This window comes from Saccopteryx leptura, chromosome X (genome assembly GCF_036850995.1).
Source record: "Saccopteryx leptura isolate mSacLep1 chromosome X, mSacLep1_pri_phased_curated, whole genome shotgun sequence".
Classification (NCBI taxonomy): domain Eukaryota; kingdom Metazoa; phylum Chordata; class Mammalia; order Chiroptera; family Emballonuridae; genus Saccopteryx; species Saccopteryx leptura.
Window position 1 is genome coordinate 71,472,892 of NC_089516.1, and position 24,187 is coordinate 71,497,078.

Here is a 24,187-nt window from a genome sequence, read left to right on the forward strand (position 1 = left end):
CCAGTGAGTTTTTCATTGTGTAAACATTGTGTATAGAGAGCATGCAGCTCTCTATACTTTCTAAGTCCAGACAAATCTGTGGAGTAGGCTGAGCTCAATGCTTTCTCACTTAGCTCCAACAGGGACTGACCACACTTCCTGTGTTCAGCTGGGCCTTTGTAATGCTTCCTGGTGCAAGTTACCCAAGTTCTCAAACCTTAACCTGTAGGCCTTTGGTACTCTGGCAGGCAAATCCAGCAACTTGTGGAAGGTGGTGGGGGAAATTAATCAGCCTGTGAGAAAGCGCAAGATTATGGCATGTGATTCTCCCTAGGATGTTATCAGTAATAGGAGGCCTAGTCATTCCAATTATCCAGCTGTTCAGGATCAGCCATAAGAATCTGCTGTTGGAATCTCTGGAACTCAATTTCTATTCTTAGAATATTTTTTAAGATGTCTTCTCAGGCTCAACCAAATATCCAGAAATGGGGGATAAAAATGGGTCTAAATCAGGAGTGTCCTCTGTGGACAAACTTAAAAACTTCCTCTTATTTTAACTCCACCTGTTCTTACTCATCCCAAGACTTTACTTTTGCTCTTCTACCCAGGCTTTCTCTCTCTAAAGATCCTCATACCCTAGTTACCCTATCCCCACCATCTTAAAAAATAAGTCCTGTGCCTCGCTTTCAGGAAATCTGCTAATCTAATGTATGTCCTGTTGATACTGCATTATTTTGGTAAAGTACATTTCCAGAAATTCCATCCAGAGGCAATGGAGGTAAACTCTAGTATTGCACAATAATATTCCTTATAAGTAGAAACAATTTTCAGAAACTTTTGCGAGGGGTAGAATGGGTTACTTTGAGGGAAAAAAAGGGTGATAGTGATTCTCCCACTGATAGAGGTATTGAAACTGAGATTCAGTAGGTTGGGATTCTGTAGTAAGAATTTTTGCATCAGGTGTAGTTATGAATTCTTGACTCAATAAGTGACAATCTGTGCAGCCATTATTTTTGTTTGTTTGTTTGTTTAAAACATATAAGTATAAAACTACGAAAAATTGTTACAAGTATGAGGTGATATCTTATTAGTATGCTAGGTGAAATAAGTCAGTCAGAAAAAGACAAGGGCCATATGATTTCACTTGCATGTGGAATTTAATGAATAAAATAAAGTAATAAACAAAATAGGAAACAGACTCATATATGTGGAGAAAAAACTGACTGCTGTCAGAAGGGATATGGATATGAGTTGGGGTACTAGGTATAAAAGGCAAAAAGATTAAGTAAAGAAAAAACTTATAAATACAGATAACAGTGTAATGATTTCAGGAGGGAAAGGGGGAGGGGAGTTATAAGAGGGTAGAGGGGAGATAGATGGTGATGGATGGAGTCTTGACTTGGGTGGTGAACACACAATGCAATACACAGATAATGTATTACATAATTGTACACCCAAAACTTGTATAATTTCATTAACCAATGTCACCCCAATAAATTCAGTAAAAAAAGGAAAAACATTCTTACTGAAAAAAGAATTTGAGACAGAGACTCACAGATTAAAATATTTATGTGGCTATTCATAGAAACCCTTTTGCTGAGGTGTAGTAAAGACAGTAGAGTAAGTACAGTTTGGACTCAACTCCTCCCGCAAACACACTGAAATCACAACTAAATGTAGATCAAGCATTGCTGAGAACCATATAAAGACTAGCTTGACAGAATTTCTATAACTAAAGATATAAAGAATAAGCCATGTTTAGAAGGATAAGAGAGGCAGAGATGTTGTCTAGTCAGGTCCCAACCCAAGGTGTGATAATTCGCAAAGAAGAGATAAATCACAGCTGAAGTGGTCCTCCCTGAGGAATGACAAACCAAAACCTGCACCTGACTCCCCAGCCAAAGTAGTCTGTGATGGGAACTAAATTTCTCGTAATATCTGGCCTTGAAAACCACCAAGGGTTACATGAGAAAGATACAAAAAGGTTGGGGAGACTGAGATGTTGCTCTTAAAAACCCTCAAGGTCAAAGTAATTTCCTCTAAGCTCCAATGCAGAGGCAGCAGTTTGAGGAATACCTAGTTCATATGAGGAAAAATTTAATAGACTAATTGTGAGAGTGATTGGGATCAGTGGTAATACTTTCTGAAAATGCAAGCACTGGTGGTTGCATTTTTTGTTTTTGTTTGTTTTGTGCTTTCTTTCCATTTAGCTAGCATGCTGCAGATAGGCACTGAATCTGTCACTCTCCATTAACCTGGCTAATGCTGTTTGAATCACCCTAGCCAGAGCCTTTCCCAAGCAACTCTAGACCCATTGCAAATGGCAGCCACCCTAGACTCAACTCATAACCTATTCTGAGAGGATCCAGACATGCCACACATGGCAGCTACCTTCCACTAACATAGTGATGTTTCCTAAGTGGCCCCAAGCCCTGCACAAGCAGCAATTGGCCTTGATTTTCATTATACAAGCTTGGTACAAGTGTGGTTGACCTTAAACTGTACCAAGGTTCCTCTCAATAGGCTCAAAACTGAACAAACCTGACAGCTGGCCTCAACCTGCACCAGAGCCCCACCCAAATAGCTCTACAAGTAACAGAATGATGGGCAGCCTGAACTGGCACAGGATAAGATCACCTCTCAAACAACTCCCACTTATGGAATCAAACCTTACACATCAGATTTTTTTCAGAAGCCATGGTCATTTCATGCAGCCAGTGACCAGAGGGTTAAACCCATCCACTGGTACACCTGCAACAATGATGACACAATGGCAACAGAAGGACACACACAATCCACACAAGGGACACCTCTAGAGCACCTGGCTCTGATGACCATTGAGCCTGATGACTACAGGGTACCTTCTATAAAAGGTCACTCTTTCCAGAATGGGAAATAGAAACAAATAGAAACAAACAGAGAAATGGTCAAAATAAGGAGACAGAGAAATATCTTCCAAATGAAATAATAGGAGAAAACTTCAGGAAGAAAAAAAAAGTAAGTGAAATAGAGACAAGGAGTCCACCAGATAAAGTTCAAAGTAATGGTGATAAAGATGCTCAATGAACTTGGGAAAATAATGGATGAAGTCAGTGAGAACTTCAACAAAGAGATGAAAATATAAAAAAGAACCAATTAGAATTAAAGAATACAATAAGAAAAATTAAAAATACACCATAGGGAATCAGAAGCATATTAGATGAAACAGAAAAAAGAATCAGCTATCTAGAAAACAAGGTAGTGGCAATCACCTAATTGCAAAAGCAATAAGAAAAAAGTACTCTAAAAATGAAACTAGTTTAAGGGATCCGTGGGGCAACAACAAGAGTACCAACATTTGTGTCATAGAGGTTCCAGAATTATAGAAAGAGACAGAAAATATATTTGAAGAAATAATAGCTAAAAACCTCTCTAACTTGATGAAGAAAACAAACATCAAAGACGAGGAAGCACAGAGAGACCAAACAAGGTGAATTCAAAGAAGGCCCACACCAAGACATACTATAATAAAAATTTCAAAAGTTTTAGATAAAGAATCTTAAAAGCAGCAAGAGAAAGGCACTATATGAAAAAAGAAAAATCTCATAAGATTTCTAGCTGATTTTTCAGCAGAAACTTTGCAGGCCAGAAAGAACAGAACAATATATGCAAAGTGAAGAAAGGGAAAGTTATTACCAAAAATCATCTACTCAGCAATGTTATTATTCATAATTGAAGGATAAAGTTTCTCCAGCAAACAAAAGTTAAAAGAGTTTATCGCCACAAAATCATCACTACAAGAAATGACAAAGGAACATTTTTAAGCAGAAAAGAAATGTTCAAAGCAAAATAAGAAAATATAGCATAGAGCCAGAACAGTCAGTGTTGCAGTGGATAGAGTGGATGTGGAGGACCCAGGTTTGAAACCCCGAGGTCACCAGCTTGAGCACGGGCTCATCTGGTTTAAGCAAGGCTCACCAGCTTGAGCCCAAGGTCACGGCTTGAGCAAGGGGTCATTGGTCTGTTGTAGCCTCCCGGTCAAGGCACATATGAGAAAGCAGTCAATGAACAACTAAGGAGCTGCAATGAAGAATTGATGCATCTCATCTCTCTTCCTTCCTGTCTGTCTGTCCCTATCTGTTCCTTTCCCTGACTTTCTCTGCCTGTCTCACAAACACACACACACACAAGAAAATATTGCATAGAAATAATTTTACCAATAAAGTCAAGCTTTTAGTGGATAAGCCAATTATAAAGCTAGCATAAAGACTAAAAGACAAAAGTAGTAAAATCATGAGAATTTACAATAATAAATAAAGGGACATACATGCAGAGAAGATTTAAAATATAATATCCAAAACATAAACATGGCAGTGAGTAAAAATATAGTGCTTTTAGAATGCATTTAAACTGAAGTATCCATCAACTTAAACTGCTATAAACATTGTTTGTTTTATACTAACCTATATAAAACCACATGGTTATGTGTAGACATGCAATAAACCAAAGGTCATAATAGATACATAGAAAATTAAAAAGAAATGAACCTGAACATATCTTTAAATACAACCATCATTGCATAAGAGAGCAGGAGAAGAAAAGTACAATAAAATGGAAAATTATTGATAAAATGTCAGTGACTATATACCTATCAATAATTACCTAAAATGTAAATGGGCAATATGCTCCAATCAAAAGACATACAGTGGCAGAATAGATAAAAAAGGAACAAAATCTATACATGTATTGCCTGCATGAGATTTCCTTCAGATCAAATGACACATACAAATGGAAAGTGAAGGAGTAGAGAAAAAAAATGTTTATACAAATGAAAAAGACAGAAAAAATAAAGCTGGAGTAGCCATATTTATATAAGATAAAATAGACTTTTAAACAATGATGGTAATAAGGGACAAATAACTTATTTATGTAATAATAAAGGGGTCATACATCAAGAGGATATAACACTTGTAAACATATATGCACCCAACATAGGATCATATAAATTCATATAACAAATATCAATAGACATAAAGACAGAGATTGATAGTTTCATAACAATAGCAGGAGCCATTAAAACCCCACTTAAATCAATAAATCGTTCAGACAGAAAATCAACAAGGAAACATTGGGTTTTAATAACATTAGAACAGATAAAAACAGATATTTCATAATATTCCATTCCAAAAGAGCAGACTACATAACCATTTTAAATGCACATGTAACATTTTCCAGGACTGACCACATGTAAAACTACAAAACAAGTCTCAATAAATTTAACATTGAAATTATATTAAGCAACTTTTTTTTATCACAGCAGTATAAAACTAGAAATCAATTACAAGAAAAAAAACACCCTCAAACACATGGAGGTAAAACAACATACTACTACACAATGAATGGGTTAACACAGTAATAAAGGAGAGAATAAAAAAAAAATCTTGAGACAAATGTAAATGAAAACATAATTACCCCAAATCTATGGTCATTACAAAGCAGTTCTATGACAGAAATTAATAACAATGTAGGCCTACCACAAGAAACAAGAAAAAATCAAATAAACAATTTAATCTTACATGTAAAGTAACTAAAAAAAGGGAGTAACAAGTTAGAAGAAAGAAAGAAAAAATAAGAAAGTGTAAATGTATGAATTTAAAATGATTTAAAAAGTCAATGAAACTGAAAGCTAATTCTTTACATAGATAAACAAAATTGATAAAACTTTAGCCAAACTCATTGGGATAAAAAGAGAGAAGGCACAAATAAATAAAATAAAAAATGAAAAAGAAGTTGCAACTGACACTACCGAAATACAAAGGATTTTAAGAGATTAAAATAAAGATTATATGCCAACAAATTGAACAAACTAGAAGTGGATAAATTCCTAGGAACACAAAATCATCCAAGGCTGAATCATGAAGAAATAAAACATCTGAGCTGTCCAATTACTCGTAAGAGAATTGAATCAGTAATCAAAAAACTTTCAGCAAAGAAAGTCCAGGAGCAGACAGCTTCATAGATAAATTCTACCAGGTATTTAAACAACATTTAATACTTATCCTTCTCAAACTATTTTTAAAAAATTAATAGGAAAAAAAAAATCACTTCCAAATGTAATTTACCATGCCAGTGTTACCTTGACAACAAAACCATATAAAGACACTACAAAAAAAATTACAAACCAATATTCCTGATGAGCATGACTTGGTGGTGGCACAGTGAATAGAATGTCCACCTGGGGCTCTGAAGTTCTAGTTTCAAAACCCCAACATCACAAGCTCACCAACTTGAACATGAGTTCACCAGCTTGAGTGCAGCATCACTGACATAATCTCAAAATCACTGGGTTGAAGCCCAAAGGTCATTGACTTGAAGCCCAAGGTCACTGGATTGAGCAGGAGGTCACTGGCTCAGCTTGAGCCCCCTGGTCAAGGCACATGTGAGAAGCAATCAATGAACAAATAAAAGTGACACAACTAGGAAGTGATGCTTCTCATCTCTTTCTCTCTTCTTGTCTCTCTCACTCTTTCTCTCACAAAAAAAGAAAAAAAGAATTAATAATGTTAAAATGTTCATACTATCCAAAGCATTCTACAGTTGTAATGCAATCCCTAGCAAAATATTAATGAAAATTTTTACAGAACCAGAAAAAATAATTCTAATTATGTTTAATACGTACTATTAATTTATTAATAAGAAACACAAAAAACAAACACATAACTAAAGCAATCCAGAGAAAAAAGAATGATTTTGGAGGTATCACACTCCTTGATTTTGAACTATATTACAAAGCTATAGTAATCAAAACAATATGATACAGGCATAAAAACAGACACATAGATCAATCGAACAGAACAGATAGCCCAGAAATTATCTCACACTTATATTATCAATTAATTCATGACAAAGAAGTCAGAAAATGCAAAAAAGGAAAGATAGTCTCTTCAAGAAATTGTGTTGGCAATACTGGATAGATACATACAAAAAATAAAGTGAGAGCCCTTTTTTTAATACAAAAATGAATTCAAAATGGATTAAAGAATTAAATGTAAGACCTGAAACCAAAACAATTCCAGAATATATAAACAATGAGGTCTTTGACATTAATCTTACCAATATTTTTTTAGTATGCCCCTTCAGGCAAGGAAAACAAAAGCAAAAATAAACAAATAGATCTACATGAATTTAAAAAGCTTAACTTAAAGAAGAAATCATCAACAAAACAAACAGAAAAAGACATACTAAATGTAAGAAGATATTTGCAAGTGAAATAACTGATAATGGGTTAGTATCCAAAATATATATAAAGAACTCATGCAACTCAGCATAAAATAAAACCCACAAACAATCTAATTAAAAGATAGGAAGAGGACCTGAGCAGACACTTCTCCAAAGAAGACACACGGATGACCAACAGATATATGAAAAGATGCTCAACATCCCTAGCAGGGAAATGCAAACCAAAACCACAATGAGGTATCACCTCACACCTTTCACAATGTCTGTAAAAAAGTCAACAAGAACAAATTTTGGTGAGGATGTGGAGAAAACGGAACCCTTGTCCACTTTTGGTGGAACTGAAAATTGATGTAACCAGTATGAAAAACAGTAGGAAGATTCTTTTAAACATTAAAATAAAACTACCGAATAATGTAACAATCCCACTTATGGGTATTTGTTCAAAGAAAACTAAAAAAAAAACCCCACTATTTTAAATAGATATATATGTTCCTATGTTCATTGCATCATTATTTACAACAGTCAAGATAGGGAAGCAACTTTGGTGTCCATTGATAATTGAACAGATATAGAAGATTTGATGTATATAATGGAATATGACTCAGCAATAAAAATGGAACTTTGACATTTGCAACAATATGGGTAAAACAAGAGTGTAATATACTAAGACAAATAAGTTGGACAGAGAAAAAAAAGAACCATATGATTTAACTTATATGTGGAATCTAAGAAAACCAAAACAAAACAAATAAAACAAAACAGAAACTGTTCCATAGGTACAGAAAAAACAAACAAACAAACAAAACTGATGGTTGCTAGAGGGGTTGGTGCCATGGCTGAAACAACTGAGGGAGAATAAGAGGTACAAACTTCTACTTACTAAACAAATAATGGGCATGTAATGTACAGCATAAAGAAAAAGGTCAATATTATTGTAATAACTTTGGTGACAAATGCTTGCTAGACTTATTGTGGTGATCACATCATAAGGAATATAAATATTGAATAACTATGTCATACGGCTGAAACTAAAGTAAAGCTGTATATCAACTATACTTCAATTTTAGAAAAAAGAAACCATTTTGGCTACCCCTGAACCAAAGATACTGTCTGCTTATCTACTTGCTTTTGTATGATGTCAGAGAAAACCATGTGGAATAATCCTGAAGACTTCATAGATCAGGTTAGGGTGGACTAGGACATTGCCTAGAGCCATTTGAGGTACTACATACATATGGGTGAAAATCAGAAGAGGAGTATTGGTAGTTGGCTCTAAGAAACAGATATCAGACTCCAATCAAGTGAGGCAAGCAAGAGTTAAGAAATAAAAACTCTAGGAACAATTTCTCATGGGATCCAAAACCCAACAAAAACAATAAAATTTCAGATGGTAGGTGCTAACAGTGCATATTAGGTAGGCCAGAGATGCAGGTTGTAAAAGAACTCACAAGGAGTGGAAATAAAGTAGAAGTTATTATTTTCCAAGGGAAGAAAGAGCTAGGCACCAAAAGAATAGTACTGGCCCCGAGTGAGGTGGAGGGTTTACTTTTATTGATTTTTTTAAGGGCAGGCAGTATGGTTATTGTTGCAAAATGACTGTACTTGGGGAGGAATTGTTTGTTTCTTCAGTTGGCCAGCCTTAGTAGGTCATTAAAATTATATTGAGCAATGGCAGTTGTCCTGCAAGCAGGAGGTGGTTTGACCATTGTGTTCTTCTGTACACAGCGTGTGATTAGTACTCCTCTGTGTCTGTAAAACGAGATCAAGCCAAAGTCAGGAAATTTGGTTAGAGGTGAGGGATGGGCCTTTGGCTTTCTGTCCTTCCCATGCAGATGATTTATTAATTTACTAGGGCTGTCACAACAAAATACCCAATACTGAACAGCTTGAACATCAGAAATGTATTTTTTCACAGTTCTAGGTGCTAGAATTCCATGATAAAGTTATTAACAGATTTTGTTTCTTAGGAGGTCTATCTTTTTGGCTTGCAGATGGCTGCCTTCTCACTGTGGCCTCTCAACTCTCATGGTATTTTCTCTGTGTGTGTACATCTCTGGTGTATCTCTGTGTGTACTAATTTCCTCTTCTCATAAGAACACCAATCAGACTGGATTAGGGCTCACTCTCGTGGCCTTATTTTAACTAAATTGCTATATCCAAATATAGTCCCATTCTGATACTGAGGTTTACTGCTTTAACATATAAATTTATGGGACACAACTCAGCCTGTTATGTGACACACTTTCCATTAGGCTGTCTGGTTGTGAGGTCATGTGATTTTTTTGAAAACCCTAGAATGAGGATGATTCTACCTTAAGGAAATCTGTGTTCAAATAAGAACAGAAACTCTAGTGATAGATAGTAGACAGCCAATTCAGGACTCTGAAGTCAGGCTGAGGATCTGTGACTTAGATTCATTTTCTTCTCACTTACAGAGACATCTCAGGGTGCAAGAGCCAGAGGGTGAGAGGCTGGAATATGAGCAGGACCAACACTGTTGTTCTCTACCAGATTTATGGTCTTGCTGTATATAAACTTCCCTTTTTATTTTTAACAGTCTTAACCACAATCATGTTAACATATTACCCTCTCAAAATGGTTGAAAATACATTGCTTTTGAAGAATATTCTTAAAGTGAGCAATGGCTTCCCACACCACTTCATGGTTTACGTTCCGTTCACTTTAGTGAATTTATGGGTCATGATAAACTGGTCTAGCAAATGTGTGAATGCTGGAGATGATATAAGATTTGCAGAAGGATATCTGTTTGCAATGTGAAAACAGGCATCAAATATGGTTCCATCCTGCCCACAATTTTCACTGCCTTCTGCATATGCTAAGGGTTTGCATTTGCAAAACTTTTCCACATAAGGTCTTTCAATGAATCTTCACAGCACCCTATAAGAGAAGGATCACTGTCCCTGTCTTGCAGATGAGAACTCTGAGACCAAGAAAGCTTAATTAACTGTCCAAGGCCACATAACTAAACAGTGATAAATGCTGAGACTTGATATACAGGTTCTTTCATCCTCCCTGCATTTTTTTCAGTTATTGTGCCACAGATTCTTGTTATGAAGAAGTGGGAGGAAGAGAAAATAATCATTGTTGAGATGAGGATATAGAAGTCCTATAGTTTTGTCTGCACGTGGAAGAAACACAATGATTTTTTTTTAAGAAAGAGGAGGGGAGACAGTGAAACAGACTTCCACATCCGGGATCCACCCAGCAATCCCCATCTGGGGCTGATGCTGAATTCAACCCAGCTGTCCTCAGTACCCAGGGCTGACACTCAAACCAATCAAGCCACTGGCTGCTGGAAGGAAAGAGGGGGAGAAGGGGGAAGAGGAAGGGGAGAGAAGCAGATGGTTGCTTGTCTTGTGTGCCTTGACTGGGGATTGAATTCAGGACATCCATACACCAGGCCAACACTCTATCCACTGAGCAAACTGGCCAGGATCAAGAAATACAGAGTTTAAATTTAACTTTAACCCTGGTTCCCTCTCACAAAATACAAGATAAGGAAATCTAGCTACATGTCTTTTTAGAACTCATTTGCCAAAACAAAGTCTTTTAAATTCAGTGAAACAATAATGTTTAATTGAAAAATAAGAATGAAAATTTAGACTGGGACATACTACATATGACTTTGAGATTGGGTCAGGCCAGCAACATTTTGGACAAGGCCCTTTACCTCCCTGAGTCTTATTGTTCTCATTTTCCAAGTACAAACAATCCAGAAAGAACCTCAGAAATCACTAAAATCAGTATTTTCCTATGTCTTTCCATGTTTAATGTCAAACACTCCAAAGCCCATGCATTGATGGTGAAAACTGGGCTGAAGGTATAGATTGAGTAGAGGAGAATATATAGCAGGAGACAGGGAGAAGGATGAAAACATAAGGCAGGGTTTCAAATGCTCCACATGCCCATAATTTAGGTGTTCCAATCCTCTGTGCCATTTTTTTTTCCATAGGAACTAAGTTACCTATTATAACTGTTCCTTCAGAACCCAGGTTTTGAGCTGGAGCAAAGTTACTTCTTCACTGCACCTTTCATACCTAACTCAGCTTGTCTTTTTATTGTGTGTGTGTGTGTGTGTGTATGTGTGTGTGTATGTGTGTGTGTATGTGCTGTGTTTTCAGGGGATTGGCTGCCATTACCTGGACCTGGGGCACTGGGTCTACAGGAAATCGAACCCGCATCCTGGAGCAACCCTGTTCTGATAACCTCCTTGTTACATGCAACCAGCTCATCATCTTCCGCACAGAGGTAATTGACACCGGCTACTTCACATGTAGCTACAAGGATGTTGCTGACATCGAGGGTCCAAATGACAAGGCCAGTGTGTACGTGTATGTCAAAGGTAAGTGAGTGAATGCCTCTTTTTAGTTTATTTATTTTTTTAAATTTTGAAATGAAAATTAATGGGGTGATATTGATCAATAAAAGTACATAGGTTTCAGGTAAACATCTGTATACTATTGGAACTGTTGATTGTATTGTGTGCCATCACCCAAAGTCAAAACATCTTTTGTCACCATATATTTGTCCCTCTTATTTCCCTCATCTCAACCCCCTCGCCCAGGTAACCATTTTACTTTTATCTCTGTCCGTGTGTCTCAGTTTAATATCCCAATTATGTAAAAAAATCACATACTTCTTAGCCTTTTCTGAATTACTTATTTCACTTAGTATAATGTTCTGAGGTCCATCCATTGCTGTCATAAATGGCAATATGTCATCATTTTTTATGGCTGAGTAGTATTCTATTGTATATATGTACACATCTTCTTTATCCAATCTACCATTGAGGGACACTTTGGTTTTGTCCATGTCTTGGACACTGTGAATAATGCTGGGGTAAACATGGGTTTGTATGCATATGTCTTTGTATACAAACATTTTTGAGTTGTTCTTAGGTAGATACCCAGTAAAGGGATTTCTGGGTCATACGGTAGTTCTATTCTTAATTTTTTGAGGGAACACCATACTTTCTTTTATAATGGCTATACCAGCTTACATTCCCACCAGCATTGAATGAAGGTTCATTTTTTTCTACAGCCTCTCCAACACTTGTTATTACCTATCTTGTTGATAATAGCCAATCTAACAGGTATGAGGTGGTATCTCATTGTAGTTTTGATTTGCATTTCTCTAATAGCTAGTGAAGATGAGCATCTTTTCATATATCTGTTGGCCATTTGTATATCTTATTGGGAGATGTGTCTGTTTATGTCCTCTCCCCACTTTTTAATTGGATCACTTGCTTATTTGTACTTGAGCTTTGTGAGTTCTTTAGTTTTTTTAAATATTAACCCCTTATCAAAGCTGTTGTTTGAAAATATCATCTCCCATTTTGTTGGCTGTTTGTTTTGTTGTCACTTTCTTTTGCTGTGCAGAAGCCTTTTAGTTTGATATAGTCCCACTCATTTATTTTTGCCCTGCTTTTGGGGTCAAATTAATAAATTATTCTCCATGGCCAAGGTTCATGAGTTTAGTACCTATGTTTTCCTCTATGTAATTTATTGTTTCAGATCTTATGTTTAGGTCTCTGATCCATTTTGAATTGATTTTTGTTCAGGGGAACAAACTGTAGTCAAGTTTCATTCTTTTGCATGTGGCTTTCCAATTTTCCCAGCACCATTTATTGAAAAGGCTTTCTTTTCTCTGTTGAGTATATTTGGCTCCTTTGTCAAAAATAATTTGTTCATATATATGTGGTTTTATTATTGGGCTCTCAATTATATTCCATTGTTCTGTGTGTCTATTTTTCTGCTAATACCATGCTATTTTGATTATTGTGGCTCTGTAGTATAATTTGAAATCAGGTATTGTAATACCTCCAGCTTTGTTCTTTTTTCTCAGTGGTGCTTTGGCTATTCAAGATTTTTTAGAGTTCCATAAAAACCTTGTGATTTTTTTTGTTCCATTTCTTTAAAAATAATATTGGAATTTTGATGGGAATGGCATTAAATTGGTATATTGCTTTGGGTAATATGGCCATTTTAACTATGTTGATTCTTCCAATCCATGAATATGGATTATTTTTTCCCATTTTATTGTGTCTTTTTCAATTTCCTTTAATAATGCTTTGTAGTTTTCAGTATATAGATCCTTTACATTCTTTGTTAAGTTTATCCCCAGGTATTTTTTTTTTCTGTTGCAACTGTAAAATTGATTATTGGATTTAGTATTTTCGACTGGTAATTTCTTTCTTTCAGTACTTTGAAAGTCTGTGTCCACTCTGTTCTGGCTTGTAGATTCTCTCTTGAGAAGACTGATGATAAACTAATGGACCTTCCTTTATATGTTAAGTTCTTCTTTTCCCTAGATGCCTTGAGGATTCTTTTTTTGTCACTGATTTTTGACATTTTTATTACAGTACGCCTTGGAGAAGGTCTGTTTGGGTTGAGGTAACTAGGTGTTCTGTTTGCTTCTTAGATTCAAGGATCTATGATAACTTTTTGCATAGGCTTGGAAAATTCTCATCAATTATTTGTTTGAATAAGTTCTCCGTTCCCTCTTTTCTTCTTCTGAAATACCCAGTATTCTTATATTGCTCTTTCTGATGGAGTCAGAAAACTCTCACAGAGCATTTTCATATATATTTTTTTAATTCTTGAATCTCTCTCTTTTACCTTCTGTATTGTCTCTAGTTGTCTGTCTTCAACATCACTGATTCTCTCCTCTGTCTGGTCTGTTCTATTAGCTAAATTTTCTACCTCATTTTTCAGTTCCTGTATTTAGTTCTTCATCTCTGTTTTTATTTTATTTTTTTGTATTTTTCTGAAGCTGGAAACGAGGAGAGACAGTCAGACAGACTCCCGCATGTGCCCGACCGGGATCCACCCAGCACGCCCACCAGGGGCGATGCTCTGCCCACCAGGGGGCGATGCTCTGCCCCGACCAGAGCCACTCTAGCACCTGGGGCAGAGGCCAAGGAGCCATCCCCAGCGCCCGGGCCATCTTTGCTCCAATGGAGCCTTGGCTGCGTGAAGGGAAGAGAGAGACAGAGAGGAAGGAGAGGGGGATGGATGGAGAAGCAGATGGGCAATTCTCCTATGTGCCCTGGCTGGGAATCGAACCCGGGTCCCCCGCATGCCAGGCCAACGCTTTACTGCTGAGCCAACCGGCCAGGGCCTTCATCTCTGTTTTTAAAGTTTCAGTCTCCTTTTGAAGTATTTGTTTTGTTTTCTGAGCTCATTAAGTTGCCTATCAGTGTTTTCTCACATGTTGTTGAGTATTTTCAGAACTTCAATTTTGAATTCTCTATCATTTAACTCCAAGGTTTCCATGTGATTGAGATTGCTTTCTGGAGATTTTTTGTTTATTTCTGAACTGTGTGTCTTTTGTGGGTAGTCATGGTATTCCTTTTTTCTGCCTGGAAGACATTTGAAAATGGTATTGTTAAGAAATCAAGCAAAAAATGTACTAACAAAAATTAAGATAAAAATAAATTTAAAAATTAAATTAAAATTAAAAATTAAAGAGGAAAAGCATAAAAGACAAAAACCAAAAAAAGAACTATCAGAAACTAATAAAACAACAACAAAAACTAAAGAACAAATTAGAATAAAACAATTCCAATATTTTTTTCCAGTAGGTGGCACTGGATTATAAGTTTTAACTCTGTAAAACCCCAGACTGAACTCTGCTGAGAAGCTGCTGTCACAAAGGTGGTGGTGGGGCTGCAGTCACTATGATGGGTGAGATTTGTGAGGGCTTTATAGCTTTGACAATGGCTATATCAGATATCCAGGTGCTCCTGCCTGCATCCGAATAGAGCAGGGGACCAGACACAGAGCACTTCTATTCTTCAGCTGCGAGGTATGTAGCTGTCACTCTCTATACCCGAGGAAAGGGAGGTGCTATTTGGGAGCCTGAGTGGCTGTACTTTGTATTTTTGTGTCTCTGTCCAAGTGCAGGCTGCAGGCAGACTGTGGGAATACTAGTGGTGACCTCATGTTCTGCTGTTTTAGTTCAGTATTACACCAAATACTCCCAATCTCTCCACTCCTCCCACCAGAAGAAGACAGAGTCACTCTATGTCTTTTCTCTCTCCAAAGCCTGACTGCAAGTACATTTTATCTCCTCCTCCTACCTTTCCCACCTTTAGTCAATTGGGCATGCGCATCTTTCAGGCAAGCCTTCAGGCCTAGCTGGGGTTCCTTCACTTAGTTATAGCTTTTCAATTTGTTGAAATTTCAAGGGATGCAATCAAGGGTATCTCTCATGCTGCCATTATTCTGACATCATCTGGAAGACTAAGTGCCTTCTATTTTGTGAGTAAAAGATTTTGAATTTATTTTTGATGTCTAGATACAGAAAGCCTTAGTAAGCTTAAAATAAGTTGGAAAACTTTTCTGAGGAGGTCAGTAGAGCAAGACACATCTTGTAAAGTTTGTTAATCATATCCAATTGTACCTTCATACCCATTTGCTTTACAAAGGTCAAGTTTTTTATCTTTGATCCCATGAGACAAGAAAATAATATGATTAGTTCCCTATTCAAATAGTCAGTGGTATGTGAAGGAAAGGGGCTATGAAGAGGCAGAAGCCTCTAACAAGCTACAGGCAAACTTGATTTAACCTCCCTCTACCTCCAGATGATCAGGAAGGCTCTTATCACTTTAATCTCTTTTCCAGAACTTTTGTTGCTTGGGGCTATGGCACTGGGACTGGATGATTGCTTTCTCTGGATTATAATTTCCTCTTTGAGAGCACAGTGGATGCTTTTCAGAAGCCTGTTTTCTTTTCTCCTCTTACATGACCATTGTCTCCCTGATCCATCTCTTCACTTTATTGTACATTAACTGGCATCCAAAATTCCATAAAGCAGCAAGCTTGGTCCTGAAGAAGACAGAAATCCCAACCCATAGTCCTCCTGGGCTTCCAAAGGCACAGGTTAAGCCAGTCTAAGGGACAATAGCAAGAAGGATTAAGATGAGGTGAAAACAATTTTAAACTAAAAGATGTGGATTCTAGTCCTGACTCTGTTGCTTTTTAACACAAATCACTAATTTGTCTGATTCTCAGTCTCCTCATCAATAAAATGATGAAAGTTTTCCATGAGGATTAGAAATGATGTATATAAAACCTTTAATGTAATACCTAACAGTTAGTAGGCATTGTATAAAATATATATGAAAACACTTTATAAACTATATGTTGTTGTGCAAAAGAAAAGGTAAGGTATTGTCAATATGTTATGCCTGATGGAACAACCTCTGCTGCTGTATGATGAATCCCAAGGGAGGAGGGAGGTGAAAATGGAGAAAAGGCAATGGTACAATAAGTAAATATCATCACCCAGCTAAGTTTAAGGGTCAGGGTATATACCAGCCTGCCAGGAGACCAGGATATTGACAAGGGGATAGGCTGAGAGAGAAATGATGGGATAAAAATTAAGAGTCCCTGAAATGCCAGAATAAGGCCTAAGTCTGCCATTGCCAACTCTTAATCCGCCCTTCAAACAGGGATAAAAATTAAAGTCTTGTTGGCCTGAGCTTCTCACTCAGATTTGGAATGGACTATGAAGATCCTGAGATTTTGTTCAGATCATAAAGCTGAAGACTCTTTTTAGAAACATTGATATCCCTGAACTTCCTTTTTGGTGGTAGGACTTAGGGAGAAAAGTTTAGGTCCCCATTCTCCCAACTCTCACCCTCTAGACATCATGCTGCTGATGCAATAGGAGACACTGTGAGAATAGTAAGCTGTAGTATATATAAGACCCTTCCAGTTCTGGCTTGCATTCTGAGAGCTGTCATCTTAAAATAAATAATTGCTAGAAGTGAAGCTTTGGGATCTGAAATTTTAAATATTTTTTAAAAACTTAAGTGTAATTGGTACACCATATAATATGGGTTATATTAGTTTTAAATGCACAATATATTGATTTGAAATTTGTATACCTTAAAATGTGATCACCTCACTGCAGGGAATGACCTATCTCATCTTGGACCTCCTATAACTTAGATTAAGAAACTTTAGTTAAAAACCCTGAGTGTGAATGGTGATGTGAATGTAAACCCCTGCTGCAAACACAGGGAAATAAATTTCTTGGATGCACACACTTAGAAACTTTGTGAATGAGTGACCTTTATGCAAACACAAAAGAATGACAGTGAGCGGGCTTTAGAAAATTAGCCTAGAGGTTTATAGATTGCCCTTCCCTTTGTGCTTCTTAATTAGCAAAAGAAAAGAATGTACTGAGCAAAACTACCCTTTTTGCATATCAACAAGAAGTACATTAGTCATTCTTTCTCCTTTTCAACCCTATCTTTCTCCCCTGCAATCCTATTACCTTTGTTCTGCTTCTGATCAATAAAAACTCTGGGAGAAGGAGACTCGGGAGGTTAGTGTCTCTTGACTGCCTCTCCCTCTTCTCTTGACAACACTTTGTATCTTGGGTATTTTTTCCATGTGACATTGGTAGTTCCAAGTGGGCTGGAGGAGTACACTCCACTAATTTTATTAATCATTTTTCAGTCTACAAAATTATCATAGTATTATTGACTATGTTCCCTTTCCTTTTTCTTTTCCACCTCCCTACCTACTACTTTCTAGTAACCATCCCTATGGTATATTGCTATGAGTCTGTTTTCGTTTAGTTTAGTTTTGTTTAATTTCTAGATTTTGCATATAAGAGAAACAGTATTTATCTTTCTCTGACTGACTTTTTTTATTTAGCATAATACCTTCTAGGTCCATCCATGTTGTTGCACATAGCAAGATTTTATTCTTTTTTATTGCTGCATTCTATTTCATTATATATTACATCATCTTTATCCATTCTTCTATCAATGGACACCAAGGATGTTTCCATATCTTGGTTATTGTAAATAATACTGCAATGAACATAGGGGTGCATATAACTTTTCAAATTAGTGGGGATTTTTTAATCTAACAAGGAAAAATAGAATTACTGGATAATATGATATATCCATTTTTAGCTTTTACAGGAATCTTCATACTGTTTTTTATATGGGCTGCACCAGTTTGAAGTCCCACCAACAGTGTACAAGTGTTCCATTTTCTCCACATTCTCACCAACACATGTTATTTGTTGAGTTTTGATAATTGCTATTCTGACTGGTGTGATGTGATATTTCATTGTGGTTTTGATTTACATATCCCTGATGATTAATGATTTTGAGAATCTTTTGTTCTTTTTTTTTGTATTTTTCTGAAGTTGGAAATGGGGAGGCAGTCAGACAGACTCCCGCATGTGCCCAACCAGGATCCACCCAGCATGCCCACCAGGAGGCAATGCTCTGCCCATCTGGCGCATTGCTCTGTTGCAACCAGAGCCATTCTAGTGCCCGAGGCAGAGGCCATGGAGCCATCCTCAACGCCTGGGCCAACTTTTGCTCCAATGGAGCCTTGGCTGCGGGAGGGGAAGAGAGAGACAGAGAGGAAGGAGAGGGGGAGGGGTGGAGAAGCAGATGGGTGCTTCTCCTGTGTACCCTGGCCAGGAATCAAACCCGGGACTCCTGCAAACCTGGCCGACGCTCTACCACTGACCCAACCGGCCAGGGCCTGAGCATTTTTTAATGTTTGTTGGCCATCTGTATCTTTTCTTTGAAGAAATGTTTTTTCATGTCCTCGGCCCATTTTTTATTGCATTTTTTGTTGTTCTTGTGCTTTATGAGTTTTTAATATTTCAGATATCACCCCTTACTGAATATATAATTTCTGAATATATTCTCCTATTTATTAAGTTGTCTCTCTTTGTTTTGTTGAAAGTTTCCTTCACTGTTAAGAAGCTTTTTAGTTTGATAAAGTTTTGATTTGTTTCTGTTTCCCTTGTTCAAGGTGATATATCCAAATGATACTACTTAGACTGATGTCAAATTGTCTACTTCCTAAGGTTTCTTCTGGAAGTGTTATAGTTTCAGATCTTACATTTAAGTATCTAATTCATTTTGATTTTATTTATTTTTTAATGTGCTGTAAAAGAGTGGTCCAATTTTATTTTATTTTATTTTATTTTTTTACAGAGACAGAGAGTGAGTCAGAGAGAGGGATAGACAGGGACAGACAGAAAGGAACGGAGAGAGATGAGAAGCATCAATCATTAGTTTTTCATTGCGCATTGCAACACCTTAGTTGTTCATTGACTGCCCTCTCACATGTGCCTTGACCAGGGGCCTTCAGCAGACTGAATAACCCCTTGCTGGAGCCAGCGACCTTGGGCTCAAGCTGGTGTGATTTTGCTCAAACCAGATAAGCCCGTGCTCAAGCTGGCAACCTTGGGGTCTCGAACCTGGGTCCTCTGCATCCCAGTTTGACACTCTATCCACTGCGCCACTGCCTGGTCAAGCCAATTTTATTTTTTACATCTATCTGTCCAGTTTTCCCAACACCACTTGTTGAAGAGACTGTTGTTAGTTTATTGTATATTCTTACTTTCTTTGTTATAGATTTGTTGACCATATAAGCAAGGGTTTATTTCTGAGCTCTCTATTCTGTTCCATTGGTTTATGTGTCTGTTTTCATGTCAGTATTTTACTGTTTTGATTAATATAACTTTCAGTATAACTTGAGATCAAAAAGTGTGATACCTCCAAATGTTTTCTTCTTTATAAATATTGCTTTCACTATCTGGGTCTTTTGTAGTTCTATATATTTGAAAAAATATATAAATATTTTTAAAAATAAGATTATTTTTAATAGTTCCAAGAAAAATGACATTGACATTTTGATAGGAATTGCATTGGATCTATAAATTGCCTTTGGTAGTATGATCATTTAAATCATATTAATCCTTCAAATTCATGAGCATGGTATATCTTTCCATTTATTTCTATCCTCTTCAATTTATTTATTTTTAAATATTGACTTATTGGGGTGACATTGGTTAATAAAATGATAGAGGTTTCTGGCATACAATTCTATAATACATCATCTGTATATTGTATTGTGTGCTCAACATCCAAAGTAAATCTCCTTCAAGTTCTTTCTTTAATGTGTTATAGTTTTCAGGGTACAGGACTTTCACCTCTTTCATTAAATTTATTTCTAGGTATTTTATTATTTTTTATACAATTTGAATCAGATTGTTTTCTTAATTACTTCTTCTGGTTTTTATTAGCACATATGAATACAACAGATCACTATATATTAATTTTGTATAATTTATTGAATTATTAATTTTATTACTTTTTAGGTGGATTCTTTAAAGCTATCTTATATAGTATCATGCATATAGTGACAATTTTGCTTATCTCTTTCCAGTTTGGATGCCTTTATTTTTTTTTCTTGTCTAATTGCTGTGGCTAGAATGCTCAGTAATATACTGAGTAATAGTGGTAAGCGTCATCATCTTGCTCCTGATGTTAGGAAAAAAACTTTCAGGTTTATACCAGTAAATGTGATGTTAGCTGTAAGCTTGTTATATATATCCTATGTCATGGTGAGGTAAATTCCTTTTACAACCACTTTTTTTTTTTTAAGTGTAAATGGATATTGAAATTTGTCAAATGTGTCTTCTGCATTTATTGAAATAATTTTATTTTGTCAGAGAGAAGGACAGATAGGGACAGACAGACAGGAAGGGAGAGAGATGAGAAACATCAATTCTTCATTGCAGTTCCTTAGTTGTTCATTGATTGATTTCTCATATGTGCCTTGACAGGGGGGGGGGGTGCTACAGCAGACTGGCCACTTGCTCAAGCCAGCAACCTTGGGTTCAAGCTGGTGAGCCTTGCTCAAACTCAATGAGCCCACACTCAAGCTAGCAACCTTGGGGTCTCAAACCTGGGTCCTCTGCGCCCCATTCCAATGCTCTATCCACTGCGCAACCGTCTGATAAAGCATAAAGATATGGTTTTTGTTCTTCATTTTGTCAACATGATTAATAACAGTAATTGTTTTTCAGATGTTGAAACATTCATCTCATGCACCCCTGATATAAATTCCACTTGACTATGGTATATAATTATTTTAATGTACTGTTGAATTCAGTTTGCTAGTATTTTAATCATAATTATGGCATCCATTTTCATCAGGAATATTGGCCTGTAAGTCTCTCTTTTTTTTCTTTTAATAGTGTTTATGTTGGATTTTGATATCAGTGTAATTCTGCTCTTATAGAATGTGAAAACATTTTCGCCTCCTCTAACTTTATTCTTTTTTTCTAGGATTGTTGTTGCTATTATGGGTCTTTTGTGGATCCATATAAAATTTTGGAACATTTGTTCTAGTTCTGTCAAATATGCCATTGTTATGTTGATAGGAATTGTGTTGAATTTATAGATTGCTTTGGATGGTATTGACATTGTAATGATGTTAATTCTTCCCATCCATAAATACAATATATGCTTTCACTTCTTTGTATATTTTTTTAATTTCTTTATTTAATGTCCTATAATTTACTTACTACAAGTCTTTTACATCCTTGGTTAAATTTATTTGTAGATGTTTTTTATGCAATTGTAATTGGATTGTTTTCCTAGTTTCCCTTTATCTTTTTTTATTTTTTATTAATTTTAATGGGGTGACATTAATAAATCCGGCTACATATGTTCAGAGAAAACAACTCCAGGTTATTTTGACATTTAATTATTTTTCATATCTATCACCCAAAGTCAAATTGTCTTCCATCACCTTCTATCTGGTTTTCTTTGTGCCCCTACACTCCCCCGACTCCCTCTCTCTACCCCCCCAAAACCACCAAACTCTTGTCCATGTATCTTAGTCTCATTTTTATGTCCCAACTATGTATGAATCACACAGTTCTTAGTTTTTTCTGATTTACTTATTTCACTCAGTATAATGTTATCAATCTCCATCCATGTTGTAAATGATTCAATGTCATCATTTCTTATGGCTGAGTAGTATTCCATAGTATGTATGTACCATATCTTCTTTATAAAGTCATCTATAGAAGGGCTTTTTGGTTGTTTCCATGTCTTGGCCACTGTGAACAATGCTGCAATGAACATGGGGCTGCATGTGTCTTTATGTACCAGTGTTTTTGAGTTATGGGGGTATATTCCCAGTAGAGGGATTGCTGGGTCATTTGGTAGTTCTATTTTTAATTTTTTGAGGAACCATCATAATTTCTTCCATAATGGTTATACTACTTAACATTCCCACCAAGAGTGGATGAGGGTTCCTTTTTCTCCACAGTCTCTCCAACACTTGTTATTACCTGTCCTGTTGATAATAGCTAATCTAACAGGCGTGAGGTGGTATCTCATTGTAGTTTTGATTTGCATTTCTCTAATAACTAATGAATATGAACATCTTTTCATATATCTGTTGGCCATTTGTATTTCTTCCTGGAAGAAGTGTCTGTTCATGTCCTCTTCCTAATTTTTTATTGGATTGTTTGTTTGTTTGTTGTTGAGTTTTATGAGTTTTTTGTATATTTTGGATATTAGGCCCTTATCTGAGTTGTTGTTTGAAAATATCATCTCCCATTTTATTGGCTGTCTGTTTTGTTGTCAGTTTCTCTTGCTGTGCAAAAGCTTCTTAGTCTGATGTAGTCCCATTTATTCATCTTTGCCTTTACTTCCCTTGTCTTTGGAGTCAAATTCATAAAGTGCTCTTTATAACCAAGGTCCATGAGTTTAGTGCCTATGTTTTCTTCTATGTACTTTATTGTTTCAGGTCTTATATTTAGGTCTTTGATCCACACTGAATTAATTTTAGTACAAGGGGAAAAACTGTAGTCAAGTTTCATTCTTTTGCATATGGCTTTTCAGTTTTCCCAGCACCATTTATTGAAGAGGGTTTCTTTTCTCCATTATGTGTTGTTGGTCCTTTTATTGAAAATTATTTGACCATATACATGTGGTTTTATTTATGGGCTTTTTATTCTTTTCCATTGGTCTGAGTGTCTATTTTGTTTTGCCAATACCATGCTGTTTTGATTGTTGTGGCCCTATAGTATAATTTGAAGTCAGGTATTGTAATGCTCCCAGCTTCGTTCTTTTTCCTTAGGATTGCTTTGGCTATTCAGAGGTTTTTAAAGTTCCATATAAATCTGATAACTTTTTTTGCTCCATTTCTTTAAAAAATGCCATTGGAATTTTGATGGGAATTGCATTGAATTTGTATATTGCCTTGGGTAATATGGTAATTTTGACTATATTTATTCTTCCTATTCTTCCAAGAACAAGGAATATTTTTCCATTTCATTGTATCTTTTTGGATTTCCCTTAACAATGCTTTGTAGTTTTCATTATATAGGTCCTTTACATTTTTCCTTATGTTTATTTCTAGGTATTTTATTTTTTTTGTTGCAACCATCAAGGGTATTATTTTTCTGAGCTCGTTTTCTGATGTTTCATTGTTGGCATATAGGAAGGCAATGGACTTTTTTATATTAATTTTGTATCCCGCAACCTTACTGTAATGGTTTATTAATTCTAGTAATCTTTTTGTGGAGTCTTTGGGGTTTTCGATGTATAAGATCATATCATCTGCAAAAAGTGAAAATTTTACTTCTTCTTTTCCAATATGAATGCCTTTTATATCTTTTTCTTGTGTGATTGCTCTGGCTAGAACTTCCAGCACCATGTTAAATAAGAGTGGAGAAAGTGGACAACCCTGCCTTGTTCTGATTTAAGGGGAAAAGTCCTCAGTTTTGCACCATTTAATATGATGTTAGCTGATGGTTTATCATAAATGGCCTTTATTATATTGAGATATTTTCCTTCTATACCCATTTTGTTGAGTGTTATAAACATAAAATTGTGTTTTGTGTTTTATTGAATACCTTTTCTGCATCTATTCATAAAATCATGTGTTTTTTGTTCTTTGTTTTGTTGATATGGTGTATTACATTAACCGTGTTACGTATGTTGAACCATCCTTGATATTCTAGTATGAATCCTACTTGATCATGATGTATCATTTTTTTAATATGTTATTGTATTCGATTTGCTAGTATTTTGTTTAGTATTTTAGCATCTATATTTATTAGAGATATTGGTCTGTAGTTTTTTTGTGCCGTCTTTGCCAGGTTTCGGTATGAGGGT

At 36.0% G+C, this 24,187-nt stretch overlaps 1 protein-coding gene across 4 annotated transcripts in view; it reads left to right on the plus strand.

Annotated features, from left to right (window-relative positions):
- Positions 1 to 24,187, plus strand: part of LOC136386101 (vascular endothelial growth factor receptor kdr-like) — a 276,217-nt gene that overhangs the window by 51,037 nt on the left and 200,993 nt on the right. For all 4 annotated transcript variants that reach the window (XM_066357427.1, XM_066357429.1, XM_066357428.1 and 1 more), the window contains exon 3: positions 11,340 to 11,560. In XM_066357427.1, the coding sequence (XP_066213524.1) occupies positions 11,340 to 11,560 (221 nt within the window). The remainder of the gene's footprint in view (positions 1 to 11,339; positions 11,561 to 24,187) is intronic.